At 45.4% G+C, this 15,470-nt stretch overlaps 1 protein-coding gene across 2 annotated transcripts in view; it reads left to right on the top strand.

Annotated features, from left to right (window-relative positions):
• Positions 1 to 15,470, top strand: part of STKLD1 (serine/threonine kinase like domain containing 1) — a 376,807-nt gene that overhangs the window by 222,681 nt on the left and 138,656 nt on the right. For both annotated transcript variants that reach the window (XM_086924725.1, XM_086924724.1), the window contains exon 17: positions 14,168 to 14,308. In XM_086924725.1, coding sequence (XP_086780851.1) covers positions 14,168 to 14,308 — 141 coding nt within the window. The remainder of the gene's footprint in view (positions 1 to 14,167; positions 14,309 to 15,470) is intronic.

Below are 15,470 nucleotides of genomic sequence, written 5' to 3'. Positions count from 1 at the left end.
TTGGAAATGGATCCACACAAGGTGTGTGCCGTAATGCAATGGACCGCCCCTACTTCCGTTAAAGAAGTGCAACAATTCATTGGCTTTGCCAATTTCTATAGACGCTTCATTCACCGTTTTTCTGATCTAGTGACACCCATTACCAGGCTCCTAAAAAAGGGAATCCCTTTTATTTGGACGGTTGAGGCTGATACTGCATTCCAGGAACTAAAGAAAGCCTTCACTAGCGCTCCTGTTTTGAGACATCCTGATCAGAGTAGTCCTTTTGTAGTAGAGGTGGATGCTTCACAAGTAGCGGTGGGAGGAGTGTTATCACAAGTCCATCCTGAAACAGGGGAATTACATCCCGTCGCGTTCTACTCACACAAGCTAACACCACCTGAAGTGAATTATGCGATAGGGGAGAGAGAATTGCTGGCAATAAAGAAGGTACTAGAGGAATGGAGATCCTATCTTCTAGGGACAAAATACTAGGCATGGGCGGAAAATCCGTTCCGCTCGCGGATTTTGCGGATTTTCGGGAAATCCGCAATCCGCGAGATTTGCGAATCTCCCGCAAAATCCGCAAATCCGCAAATCCGCGAGCAGCGGATTTTGCTCGCACTGTTCGCGTGAGTTCGCGCCCCGCGAATAAGTGCAAAATTGCAGAAATACGATCTTAGCAAAACTGAAAGTAACCACTTACCAGGTTCAAAAGTTCAGGCTCATCATTAGTAGCCATTTCCTGTAGTGCTTCCTGAGGGGCCCCTCCAGAGTTCAGTTGCCAGTTGAAACTATTATGTGACCCTGCTCTGAACCTCAGAATAGTTACACATATGCCACAAAGGTCCTGAATTACAGCTAAGGGAGACAAGCAGGAGCCAGGCTGGAAGTTAAAATCCATTAATCAGCCCCTAATTCATTATTGTCAGTTGGGGCAGGGCAGGTGTTGTAACTAATTTTGCAACAATGAAAGCACTTAGCAAGTGCAAAAGATCACTAATCAGGGCGCACTAAGGAAGCAGGTGCCAGCTAAAAAAATATTCTGTGACACATTAATCAGCCCCAAATTAATTCAGGTCACTTGAGGCAGGGAAGGTGTGCTTTGCTTTGCCGAAAATAATGTACACTGGACAACCAGAGGGTGTGGTGATGAAACAGAGGGTGGCATGGGTGGGCCAGAGGGTGGCATGAGTAGTCAGAGAGTGGCAGTGGTGACAGAGAGTGGCAGTGATGAAGAAGAGTGTCCCAAACAGGCTGGACACGTAGAAACAACAAGTTCGCGAAACTTGCGACCCGACAGGTAAGTTCGCAATTTGCGAAAGTGTACAAAACCCTCGCGAACTGGCAGAAACACGGGCGAACACAAAAAAAAATAAAAATCCGCAAATTCGCGGGAATTCGCGGATTTTGCGGATTGCGAATCCGCAAATCCGCAAAATTCGCGAACGCGAGATCCGCAAAATTCGCTCATGCTTACTAAATACACGGTGACTATCATCACTGACCATAGAAATCTCCAATACCTTAAGACAACCAAAGCCCTCTCAATGAGACAACTACGATGGACCCAGTTTTTTAATGGGTATGATTTTGAAATTCACTTTCGAGCTGGGCGAAAGAATGGGAAAGCAGATGCCCTGTCAAGGTTAGGGTTTGATCCGTTACCTTCAGGTGAGGATCCACCTTCCATTCTAGATACCAAAAAGATCATAGGTGTAGTAAGCACGGAAGAGAGATTTCTTAAGGAGATACAGGAGGCACAGCAAACCCCCCAAGCTCTGGAGTATCTGAAGAGTCAGGAAACCGTTTGGAAGGATGGTTTAGGATACGTGATGGGTGGTCTATATATACCAACTGAGCCATTGAGACACAATATTCTACAATGGTGTCATACACAGGGATTGGCGGGTCATCCAGGATGCAAGAGAACAGTGGAAATGGTGAAACGGTATTGTTGGTGGCCCAGTATGTCACAAGATATACAAGATTTTGTGAAGACCCGTCATGTCTGTGCACAAGGTAAATCCTCTCACATCAAACCAGTAGGATTGTTAACTCCCATCCCGACCCCTCCAGGTCCATGGCATACAGTATCTATGGATTTCATAGTCGAATTGCCTCGCACCAGTGCAGGAAACACTACAGTATTAGTCGTAGTAGATCATTTCACTAAAACTGCCCATTTCATTCCTTTAACTGGTTTGCCTACTTCATTGAAACTAGCTCAAATATTTGTAAGGCAAGTAGTTCGTTTGCATGGCATACCTTTTGTTTTGATCACGGATAGGGGCACCCAATTTGTCTCAAGATTTTGGAGACAATTATGTGGGCTATTACAGGTGGAAGTACGTTTGTCATCCAGCCATCACCCCCAAACTGATGGACAAACGGAGAGAGTGAACCAGAGTTTAGAACAGCTGATTAGATGTCAATGTCTTCAGTCTACAAAGGAGTGGGATGAAGACATCTGGTTAGCGGAACTGGCATATAACAACAGTCATCACTTCTCCACTTTGTTTACTCCTTTTTATGGTTCACATGGGTTCCATCCTCGAGTATTACCTATACCCCTTTCCATTACATGTAACCATCCCTCCGTATCTGCCTTAGTACAACATTTGCAAATGGTACACGATTCTGTTATGAAGAATTTAGATAATGCCAAGACTCAATACAAGAAGGGGGCGGATGCACATAGAACACCAGAACCTGTATATGCAGAGGGTGATAAGGTGTGGCTATCTTCTAAATACATTGCCTTGAAAGGGGCTTGTAAATTTCAACCCAAATTCATGGGCCCTTTTGCAATCTCTAAGATTATTAATCCAGTAGCCATGAAGCTTGATCTCCCTGTGTCCATGAGAATTCATCCCGTATTCCATGTCTCGCTTCTTAAGCCTGTCTCACCTGGTACACGTTTGCCCGTGGGTACGCCACCTGTTGTGGTGGACTCTGACGAAGAATATGAAGTGGAGAGTATTGTGGACGCCCGGAGAAGTAGGGGTAGATTACAATATCTGATACACTGGAAAGGATATGGAATTGAAGAACGCAGTTGGGAGCCTGCAAGTCAAGTACATGCCCCTAGACTGATACGTCTGTTTCATAGACGCCATCCTAATAAACCCAAACCTGTTGGGGGTGCGCTAGGAGGGGTGTACTGTCATGCCTGCCGAACCCGTACTGACGTGGTTGGCAATGACATGGTTGGCAATAGCTCCGCTACTCACGGAAGAGCGCATGCGCAAGGACTAGCGCATGCGTGAATAGACTATTTAGTCCTTCCTTGTCTTTGGTAGGACGCTTTGCGTTCGTTGCGGGATTGGTGCATTGCTTCCGGGGTTGTTGGCGTCCGGACCGCGTCGGGAGTCGGTTGGTGTACTCAAGTCGTCTTCCCGATTTCTTCCGTCGAGTTCAGAGCTAAGTGTTTATGGAGCTTGTGATTTACAGTTTCTGTGAGGAAGATTACGTTCAGGGCAGGTTGCTCTGAACAAATTGTTTATATTGGAGCTTTGTTGAACGGAGAAGTATCCGTGTTAATTATACCGGCAGAGGTGATTTTTGTCTTTGATTTGGAGCGACTCACATAGGGTTTCAGCGCTCCAGGACGTTATTTTGTATGTTGTTCATAGACACAGAACAGGGAATCATTGTTAGAGGGCCAGTGGACTTCTTGTGGAGTAACAGGGAGACATTCTTCTTACAGCACGCTACAGAATTGGTACATATTTATGCCTTATTCAGTCTAGACAGTCCCCAGTAGCGAAGACATTAAGATCTAATATCTATTCCTTATCTATAGGAGTGTTCCTTTTACGGCATCTTATAATCGACTTCTTCTGTGAAGATAACAGAATCCAGTCACGTCTAGGTAGATGCTTTACACACAGTATCCAGGTAACTCATATAGAAGTTAAAGGAGATACACATAAGAGGAGTCACTTGAACGTTTCCATTAATCAGTCCTCTTACTTACAGGAGAAGATACTGCTGACCAGAGAGGGGAATTTCCTGTTCTCTACGCATCCTGGATTCCTGATTCCTGTGTCTCCCCGCCTTTCCTTGTTTTGTTTCCCTGCTTTCCCGGCATTGGCATCATCTCTGTTCACCAGTGTATATATATTGGTGTAGAGTGAACCGGTGTAGGGGAGTTGTGGATAAGCTTCATCTCCGTGGTGTTTCCGAGGCAACCAAAATCAGGACACGACACAGACTCCATCATAGCACCTCACCTCCGAGACGTCATCAACTGCTCCCTCAACTCCGCAACCTTCCCGGAAAGCTGGAAACATTCCGAACTCAGCGCCCTCCTGAAGAAACCCACAGCTGACCCCACCGTACTCAAAAACTACCGGCCCATCTCGCTCCTTCCATTCCCGCCCAAAGTCATCGAAAAAGCGGTCAACAACCAGCTCGCCGCATTCCTCGAAACCAACAAATCCCTCGACTCCTCACAATCCGGCTTCCGAGCCAAGCACAGCACTGAAACCGCCCTCATAGCAGCAACAGACGACATTCGAACTCTACTGGACAATGGAGACACAGTCGCCCTCATCCTCCTCGACCTCTCCGCAGCCTTCGACACAGTCTGTCACAGCACCCTACTACAACGCCTCAGAAACATCGGAATCCAAGGAAAAGCACTGGACTGGATCACCTCGTTCCTTGCCGGAAGAACCCAGAGAGTCCGCCTCCCACCATTCAAATCAGAGGCCACGAAAGTCATCTGCGGCGTACCACAAGGATCCTCACTTAGCCCCACCCTCTTCAACGTATACATGAGCCCCCTCGCGGCCATCGCACGCCAACACAACCTCAACATCATCTCCTACGCCGACGACACTCAACTGATCCTATCTCTCACCAGAGACCCTAACACTGCCAAAACCAACCTGCATGAAGGAATGAAAGAAGTAGCCGACTGGATGAAACACAGCCGTCTGAAACTGAACTCAGACAAAACAGAAGTCCTCATCCTAGGCACCTCCCCCTCCGCCTGGGATGACTCTTGGTGGCCTGAGGCCCTTGGAAAAGCACCCATCCCGACAGACCACGCACGGAACCTAGGCGTCATCCTGGATTCCTCCCTCTCGATGAACAGACAAGTCAACGCCGTCTCTTCATCTTGCTTCAACATTCTTCGCATGCTCAAAAAAACATTTAGTTGGATCCCCACCGAAACTAGAAAAACGGTCACCCACGCTCTGGTCACGAGCCGACTGGACTACGGAAACACCCTTTACGCCGGTACCACCGCAAAACTCCAGAAAAAACTCCAACGCATCCAGAACGCTTCAGCCAGGCTCATACTAAACATCCCGCGTAAAGAACACATCTCTGGTCACCTGAAAAACCTCCACTGGCTCTCTATCAATAAGAGGATTACTTTCCGGCTCCTAACCCACGCACACAAAGCACTCTACGGAATCGGACCCGAATGCCTCAACACACGACTGTCCTTCTACACCCCCTCCCGCCAGCTACGATCCTCCAACCAAGCCCTTGCCACTGTACCTCGCATCAACAAAACTACCATGGGAGGTAGATCCTTCGCCTACCTGGCAGCAAAAACCTGGAACTCACTTCCCACTCACCTTCGCCTCACTCAGAACCACCTAGCATTTAGAAAACAACTTAAAACGTGGATATTTGACAAATAATTTCCCACCCTTCTTCAAGCGCCTTGAGACCCTCTGGGTATGTAGCGCGCTATACACATTTTTGACTTGACTTGACTTGACATCCTATGATAATGGTTACCTGTGCTCTCACTCATTATGGCACCTGCTGTATATTCTACAGGGGCCTGATCTTCCCATTCGGGTCCTAAATGAAATCTTGGCCATCTGGTGGCTAGTCCCATTCTCTCCGCTTCCACATACTGATAAGCAAGCTCTACTGACAAACCTTCATAATTAATTTTTGCTTTATGCAAATATATTCAGACTGATGGTACAGTATTGCAGAGGTTCCCAGCACTTCTACTGCAGACAGAGGGTTCATTGTCATACGCCTTACACCAGTGTGTACTGCAGAGGTCTGCTGTCTCTGAGACGCTGAGTGTTTCTTCTCTCTCAAAATCCTTTCCCCTTTTTCCCACTGAACAGTCTCTTTAGAGTCTGGTGTTTAGTACAGTTCTGAATTGACTGGAATGGGAAGGGCTGGGGTTCGTATTGGAGTCCCTAGCCTGAACATAATTCAAATCTCCTAATCTTTTCAATGTACTGTGAAGACCGTGCCTGACCAATCATGGCTGCTCTGCTTTTGCCAAGTGCCCATGGCTCCTCCCTTTCCTCTTAGGTTCTCTTTCTCTGTGGCACCAATTTAACACGGTTGCTACCCACCCCACCATCCTCCCCAATATGCTGCCACTTAACCTCTCCTCCCAGAATATCCAGCTGGGGTGTCTAGGCAGCAGCAGAGAGGCTAAGAGCATCTTCATTGTTTGGTGTTAGTAGGGCCTGGAAGGAGCCTACGACCAGAACCCCTGTTTCTTTGCCCAACAACTGTCTCCTCCACTCTCAAGTTCTCTTTCTAAACCAAATCCCTATCTCCCATATACATTCCCACACTGCTCCACCATCATAGTGCATCGACTTGTATAGCATTTCTGGTTGCTATAGCGAGGTTTCGGGGTTGTACAGTGAGCATCTGAGTGGGCTCCATGTGTTAAATACTGGGGCCTGATCGGCCTTTGTACTAACCCACAGTACAGTCAAGGATGAGGTGACTGCTCATATGCCCCTCCTGGATATACTCAACATAATACTCTGTGGTGGGTTGATGCTGCCTCCTATAAGTTGCTCGCCTGTTGCTCCTCGATAGACTCCACATTAATAGCCATGGTGGTTTATGTCAGGTTTTAAGGAAAATAAAATAACTAATTCCCCAAAAGGAATACAGCTGACAATTCCACTCCTCCGCTTATTCCGACCAAGGCAGTGAATAATATGTTGTTTAGGAAGCGGGGGAAAAATGGGAGAAAGGAAAAGAAACCGGAGACTCTGGTTCGGAATGGTGGCAACAGCAGCCTAGGATCATCTTAGAACCATTTGTCGGCGAGAGTGGAAACCGAAAAGATTAACAATAACAAATGGTGAGGGATCACAAATGCTGAGTGACAAACTGATGGAAACAAACTAAGCCACACCAACTGGGAGATGTTGCCAGGCACCAACACAGTGGCTGATCTAGCCTTTTATAGTCACTTATCCTCACCAACTACATTGATGCTAATAACCTACTGGACACCTCTCAGAACGGTTTCCTTCCATGACACAGCAGGGAATCTGCCCTTCTGGCGGTCACGGAACACCTGCGGCTCTCACTGGATCCGGGACGAACCTCTGCCTTGATCCCACTGGACTTAAAGGCGCTGCATTTGATATGGTGTACCACCAGATTCTTTTGCAGCACTTGGAGGACATTGGCATCTGTGGCCCGGCCTTAGGGTGGTTCTCCTCATTTTTCTCAGAGAGATCTTACCAAGTGATCACGCCTCCATTCTTCTCTCAGACACACAGTGTGCGACAAGGAGTCCCGCAGGGCTCTGCTTTGAGCCCAACTCTATACAATGTCTACATTCAGCCCCTGGCAGCGGTGGCTAAGGATAGGGGAATGACTGTGGTCTCCTAAGCGGATGATATACAGTAAGTGATCGCGCTATCCGGTAACTCTGCATGGGACGCAACTAAATTTAAAGAGGATTTAAAAAGAAATTAAAGACTGGATGACATCCAACTATCTCCAACTGAAAGCCAGCAAATCTTGCTGGTGGGAAAAAACACTCATTTGTGGAGTGAGCTTTGGTGGTCCTCCATCCTAGGCCCCCCCGCCTACACCCAACCAGACGGTTAAAAACCTGGGCGTATGGATGGACAGCACTAACCTTCCAGCCTCAAACTAAGGCAGTTGCAGGAGTCTGTTTTGGGCTCCTCTGCGGTCTCAAACTCTTGCTAGCTTTCTTTGATGCTGATACCCGCCAGGTTATTATCCAGGCCACTATATTATCTAGGCTAGACTAGGCTAGCTCTCTGTATCTAGGGGCTAACAGAGCAGCGATACAGTGCCTCCAAAGGATACCGAACGTGGCTGCCCAGCTACTTTTTGGTCTCCCCAGGACCTGTCCGACTTCGGAGTTCATCAATAGACTTCATTGGCTCCCAGTGGAGAAACAAATCCATTTTAAAACTGTGTATTTCTCACTGAATTTTGAATGCCCAATCCCCTGATATCCTAGTGGATCTTCTCATACCCTACAACCCCACTCTTCTTTTGTGTTCGGTCAATCAGCACCCGGCAGCTGTCCCTCAGGCTATGAGAGCCAGGGCAGGAGGACGTTCCTTCCAAGCTCTGGCCCCTAAACTCTGGAACTCTCTCCCCGTAAGGATCAGAAGCATTCAAAACCATGTTGCTTTCCGTAAGGCCATAAAAACCCATCTTTTTGCTAAATAATCTTCTGCTGCGCACGTCGGCCCTGCCACCTCTGTCTGTTCTGAGATTAGCGCTGGGACGCCCCCTGGCTAGGGCAGCCATGCGCTCTACAAATATTATAACATAACATAACTTACCTATAAGGCTCCAGAAGCCTTGCAAACAACCTGAAAGAATATACTAGCCGAGCTTCCGTGTTCCTGTCCTCCTTTCTCACCAAGTTTGACCTTGTCTGAATTTAAAGCAGGGTCTAAACCCTGCTTGCCTGCGGAAAGGAACTGTGCTAACCAATCTTTGCTGATATTCCGAACAGTATAACAGTGCCTTCATTGGCTTGCTTTTCTGTCGCTCTTGGATAGACTCCATGTTAAACCATGTGTTTTAACAGTGTCTCTCATGAATTGTTCATCTGTTTCTCTATCTAAAGATGCTGAAGCACCTCTACCGCCGTTTCTACATAGGACACTGCCCATTCAGAATAAGGCAAGCACATGCATGCACAGTTGTGTCTACTCACAATGTTCTGTAACCCTCAAGCTTATGGTGAGTGACAATATTCCACTCTGCACCCACTATGCTGCCAAACGTCACAAACCACAATCAGCACATCCCTTATAGGAAAAAGTAAAACAAACACAATTTTAACTACACAATCAGAAGGATGCAGAAGAAACCAGATGCAAATTGGAGTGCTTCACAACCTCAACAGGAGAATAAAGCACAAAGACCATCCAGAAAACCACTCTAGGCCTCGCAAGATGTATAGAAAGTGCCAAATAAATAGCCCTGATAACATAATTTAACACAACTATCCTGTCTGACCAATTTCGCAATGATATTGCAATTTGTAAAAAGGACAAAATTCCTCTTCCAATATGAAATCCTATTGTAGAGCCTGCTTTTTTGGTTAAGGTTTGCTTCTCAGACCATAATCCACTGCTTGATGCAGAAGCTTCTCAGGTGAATACAAACACAGATTCCTATTTTAACAACTTCTGCATCCTACAAAATATTTCTATTCTGTGGCATCTAATGGCACAGAGACCATTAATTTGCTTCCTCATGTTACATCCCTGTCTTTTGGAAATTTTCATGATTGATCCTTTCAGATCCATTGTGACCTTTGCCCAGTATAGACTGATCTTCAGTGGATTTTTCCAGGTCTTCCTATACTATACCTCATTCAGATGTTCCCTATGTCAAAATCCTTTGATGATATATGCAATATGGCCATGGTGTGGTCTTTTAAAATAATGGTAATCTATTGGAACAGTCTTCTGTTTTTATGGTCACTTAGGTTAAAAAGTTCCAGTTTCCTACAGCTTCATCTGTTTTGGACAAAGAGGCTAGTGTGAGACCATCAAAGCAAACTTCCTACCAAAATGCATGGCTGAGCAAATAGATGCAGCTTCATTTATAGCCCCCTGTGACTTAAAAATAGAAAACAACTGCAGAGTTTCTCTTTAATAATAAAAATATTAATTAATTAATTATGCAGTGCGAGCATTCATTTCTTCTATCAGTTTCTTTCCAGGGTATCCCAAGTCTTTCACAGTCTGTGAAGTGTTTTGCACAAGGAAAAAAGAAAAGTCAGAATGATATGTATGCCATGTTATTTCTTTGACCCCTTACCAAAATGCATCTTACCAAAATACATCGCTGAGCCAATAAATGCAGTTTCATTTATAGCTGATTATAACTTTTCAAAATGGGAAGAAATTGCTGAGTTGCTCTTTAATGTAGTGCAAACTTCACTGTCTGTGCATGTGTCTTTCACATGGGAAAAAACTATCGCAAAATGATACCGATGCCCTCTCTATTCTTGGATTCCCTTATCACGGTACTGCATGGTCAAATGTGCCCAAAAATGCCCAGGACATTAAAAGCCGAAGAATGATTCTGACTCAGAGTTATTGAATATACTTGAATAGGCCCTTCGTATTCTGCTGCTGGATCCCATTCGAGAAAAAGACTAGGTTAGTGAATGGCTCCCCCATTACCGACATCTGTGACCACTTCTTAAACCCCGGCAGGGAGCAGAAAAATGGCGATGGAATAGAATATCTGCCATTCGAGATGGCCTTCAAGAAGAATATTGTCGAACCTATTGATGGCAAAGACGCTGAGCCCCATCTGAGTGGCGTAAACATTAACGTTGATGCCTTCAAGACCAAGTTACTTGACATTGAGATGCTCTGCCTCTCCATCAGGCAAAAACAATGTCACATTGATACTTGCGGTTGAAGGATATGCTGTTTTGGACATCAAATTAAAGTTGGGCTTCAGCTTCTCCTTGAAAGTTAAGTAAGAAACATTCTAATTGTTCATTTCCGAGAAGAAGATGTTGTTAGAAGAAACCCTTTTGACCACAGCTTTAGTTTTTCAGAATGCTTCTCACCCACATGAGTGACCTAGAGGATCAATGCTGGATGATGACCACGCATCTAGTAACCTCTAAGAGAAAGGCTTCCTCTGTCTAAATCTAAAGCCAATTACTCTTCTAGAATGGACACAGCCCCTGAATCATCATGGGGCGATGTTCTCAGATGAGGTTTCCATCCAGAATCTTGTCAATGTGACATCCTCCCTTTTTAGGGCCATGAAGAATCTAAGGGGTCTATTTACTAAGATTTTACGCTGTGTCCACTTCCCAAAAGCGAAGGTAAATCTCGTTCCACCTATTTACTTTCCAGCGTAAAACGCATTTTATGCTGGAAAATCACTTGAAAGTAACAAAAAGCAGCGCATAGGGTTGCTTTGCATTAAATCGCGGCAAGAGGGCATACCATAGGCGTTCCCCTGCAACCACCCAAGGTTTCTGACACGAAGACCAATTTTCTAAAAAAGTAGACTAGGTTTAGCATCAGAAAATAGTACCCATTTTAGATAGGCGCTATGAAGGAGAAATGCCTTTATTTCGCCTTCCTTTCCTGACTTTGCACGTGTGCTGCACTGTACAGCACACATACAAAGTGGGAAATGGTTAAGAATAGTATTTTGTACTGGAAGGGTATCCCCTAGTGCAAAACCTATGCTTGACTCACGGAGACTCCCTTGCACTGTGGTGCAAAGGTGTGTCCATGGCGCACGGATGCACATTTCTGCGCCGGCATTAGGGAGAGGGCAGGAGAGTGACATATCGAGTGCCATATTCCTGTAAAAATGGCGCTATCCTGCTCTCTCCTTCTCACGCAGCGCTGCATTTGCAACACAGTGCTGTGGAAGAGGGGCATTTGCTCATTATCTTTTACAGCTATAAAGAATTTGAGGGGTCTAATGTTGAAGCTTATGACGTCAAAGCCCTGTCTGATCTCTGTGAAGATCAACATTGAAGCCTTCAACACCAAGACATTTTGTCCACCACACAATGAAGAGGTATGATAGATGTATAGGGGATGCTATACAGAGATTTCACATCATTTCCCCAGAGATAAAAGAAAGGTTTAAATGAATGCCTACTGGTGTCCAACAATGTAATCTGTGCCACTGCAAACATTGCAGATTTGCTACTGCATGGATTTTGCATTTTGATGCACTTGTCATCCTGGCAGCAACTGAAAACTCCTAATTGATATACAAAACAAGAAATCATGAATTTGCCCTTCAAATGCAGCAGCCTTTCAGATCTCATGCTAATGACCATATAGGCAGCATAATATGTCAGGGGCATTTGGAGACTGAATGATGTGTGAGCAGAGGTATGGGGTTGGTAGTGTTTGTAGGGAGAATCATCATAGGACGGTAAGACAGGTAGTGATTGGTGGGCTAAGGGCATGTGAGGGAACAGATAAGTAGTGTCTGCGGTGGGTGTTGGCGGGTATTGATAAAGATGGGGGAAGGAAAGTAGTGGCTAAGGCTGGGCAGTGGTGTGAAGGCAGGTGGGCAGCTGCTGAGGTGTGGCCAGTGGCTGATGACCTACAAGCCATGGGTCTGCTGAAGAAGTTTTTGAGACTTCATTTTAGGCTGTCGGAATTGTACTTCAATCATCGGCACATTCAGTGACCCTTCTGGAATCCCGCGTCACAGCACCAAAGAGTCTGAGACAACTATAGGAGACCATTAGGAAAAGCTAGGAAACAACTTCCAAACCACCCATCAATAAAGTCCATACAATTCCATTTAGACAACCTGGTGCATTAAGTGTGCCTGTTACTATAATAGAGGCAAGTGCCCACCTGAAGAAAGACACCTACACAAGGTATCTCTAGTGGACTAGAAGGGCCAAAGTAAGAAGTGTTGGAGTTAAATAAATGCAACCTAGTGGGTGAAAAAAGAAACAATTCAGGATGACCAGATTTTCACTCAGCTTGAACAAGTCTATTGAATTGCGTTAATCCCAATTGCCCTGAAACATAGGATAGATAATATAGAAATAAATAGATGGGCTGCGACACTGTGAAGCAAGAAGTAGGTGTTGTAAGACCATCAGGACCAAAGTGAATACAGGTGCAAGAACTCAATACCTAACTACTGCAGGTGTCACTATTCACTCATGGCAAGGGGATCAGCCCTTTTTTGGGGAACTTGGCTGGTGCAGTCTCTGACCCATCTGCTGTTTCCTATTTCTGTCACCTGTGTAAGTGTTGGCTAAGGTGAGGCAAATGTCACTTCCTGAAAGGAAAGGGGGAGGGTGAAGCCTTCCACAATGTTTGCACTGCCCTGGGTGCTGGGACCGAGTTACCTTTCCCTCCAGTCCCTAGTCTATCATGGCTGCCCACATGTAGAGTTGACCCACCTGACTCCAAAAGAGCATCCTTTCCACATGCTGTATGGTCCCCAGTCCTCCCACCTATGATACTTACCACATCCACTGGCTCTTCTGGAGCTGATAGGTTGGAAGGAGCAGCAGGATTTGTGTGGGAGGTGTGGGACCTATTATCAACAGGGAGATCTGTTCACATTTTTTATGTGCAAAGGGCCCTGTCCATTCTTACAGTCGTACTGATGACCAAGTAGTCGGTATGTCACTGGATTGCACTTTGCACAGTGACCTTTTATCAAAAAGTACACAAATTGCACAGTAGCTTGTTCCCAAAAAGCAAAATCCTCTAAAGAAAATCCAGAGCTCACTGATCAGAGGAGACAAGTGGTTACCACTGCCCCTATTACGATACCCTTATTCTGGACTTTGTGGAGCAACAACTTGGAGATCATTGTATATGTTTGCAAGACACTTCGGCCTTGGCCCCGACTCCTGAATGGACACCCAAGTGGGCCAAGCTTCACTGGGACACTGTATGAAATGTTTCAATATCTGCTCTTTTTTTAACTCTTTTTTATTTTCCGGAGCAGTGTTGAATGTCAGTGTAGACCCCATGACAGAAAAGGAAAAACTCCAGCTCCTCATTCATATATTCAGAGCTTACAACTGTACTGCTGTTTAACTATCTTTAGGCTAGAACAGCACCGTGGCTAGTTCATGAAGGCAGGACCTCATGGCATTTTGTGACGCTATATATGTATAGGTGTATATCATTTTGATTCATTTTTCCTTTTCAAGAAGACATAAAAAATGTTTCAGAGGCAGCAACTTTTACTGTTTGACCATTTAAAAAACAAAGAAAATTAGATTTTAGATACGCGTTTCTAATACATAAATAATACAGTAAATAAAGAAATAAATTCTCTTGAAAAGCGTCAGAGATCACGAACGTATCCAAATATATTACATCAATTTCAATTACAAAGTAGATGCCCATCATGGAACCCTTGGATTAATATCAAATAATTTTCCTTTATCTTTTTCTCCTAGAGCTGGCGGCATTCGCCTTTCTGGTACCCAACGCAGATTTCAGTGGCACTGGCCTTATCAAAGACTGCTATGAGATCCATTCTGATGACCCGGAGGTGGCGGAGAACATCACTCTGCTGTTCTCGGAACTGGTCAAATATGGTACATTAATTATTGTTCATTTTTACTTCATAACGCTTGGTAACTGTGCTCTTGTTTTAAAGATGGTAGTAGGTGATAATAAACACTGCTGCCTTCGAAGCACTTGCTATGTCGATTTGTATAGCGCACAAATCACGCAAGGTGTGCAGGTGTGTGGTCTCAAGGTACTTATATGAAGCACCAGCGGGCATATTATAAAGAACGGCGTTAAAATTATCGCCGCTTTGGGCAGGAAACTGTCCCTAAAGTTTCGATAATGGGCTTGGGTTATATGCCCGTGAGAAGTCCAGTAGAAGCCCATGTTCACACCAGAACAGGGGCTTCTATTGGAATTCTCAAGAGCATATTATCAAGCCCATTATCGCTGCTTTAGTGGCAGTTTCCTGCCGATAAAGCAGTGATAGTTTTAATGCCGTTCTTGATAATATGGCCAGAGGTGTTTAGCTTATTGCAGAACTCAAGAAGTGAGGAGGAGGCTCTGATGTGTTGAGGGAGGTAGTGCCATGTCATGGGTGCGATGTAGGAGAATGAGGGACCTCCAGTTCTGCTTTTGTTGATGCGGGGAATGTGTGAGACTGAGGCAGAGATTAGGTGTCTGGAGGGTTGGTGAAAGTGTCTGGGGTTGGACAGGTATCCTGGTACTGTGTTGTGTAGGGCTTTGCATGTGTGCGTTTGAGAATGGGGAGCTAGTGAAGCTTCCTGAGGTGCAATAGGATGTGGGTGCGGCATGGGAGGTTGAGTATTAGTCTTGCAAATGTGTTCTCAATGGTCTGGAGTGTGTGTAGGAGTTGCTTGGAGATTTCAGCGAAGAGAGGGTTGCCATAGTCAAGCTTGCTGGTAATGAGTGCTTGTGTGATGGTCCGTCTGGTGTTCTGAGGCAACCATTTGTATATCTTTCGCAGCATACTTAGCAGGAAGCATGAGGTCATACTGCGTTGACATGAGCAGTCATGTTAATCTTGCCATCTAGGTGTTGGTCCTAGCTCCAATGTCCACCAGGTGGAGTCCCATGGGGAGGTCTTGTTGCCAAAGACCAGTACTTCCATCTTGTCAGAGTTGAGCTTCAGGCATTTGGTTCACATCCAGTCTGCTACCATGGTCAGCAGTTGGCAAAGTTGGTTCTACTGGTGTTTGGCTTGTCCATCAAAGCGATGATGAGCTG

Source organism: Lissotriton vulgaris, chromosome 5, assembly GCF_964263255.1.
Source record: "Lissotriton vulgaris chromosome 5, aLisVul1.2, whole genome shotgun sequence".
Classification (NCBI taxonomy): domain Eukaryota; kingdom Metazoa; phylum Chordata; class Amphibia; order Caudata; family Salamandridae; genus Lissotriton; species Lissotriton vulgaris.
This window is presented reverse-complemented; position numbering and strand designations above follow the sequence as displayed.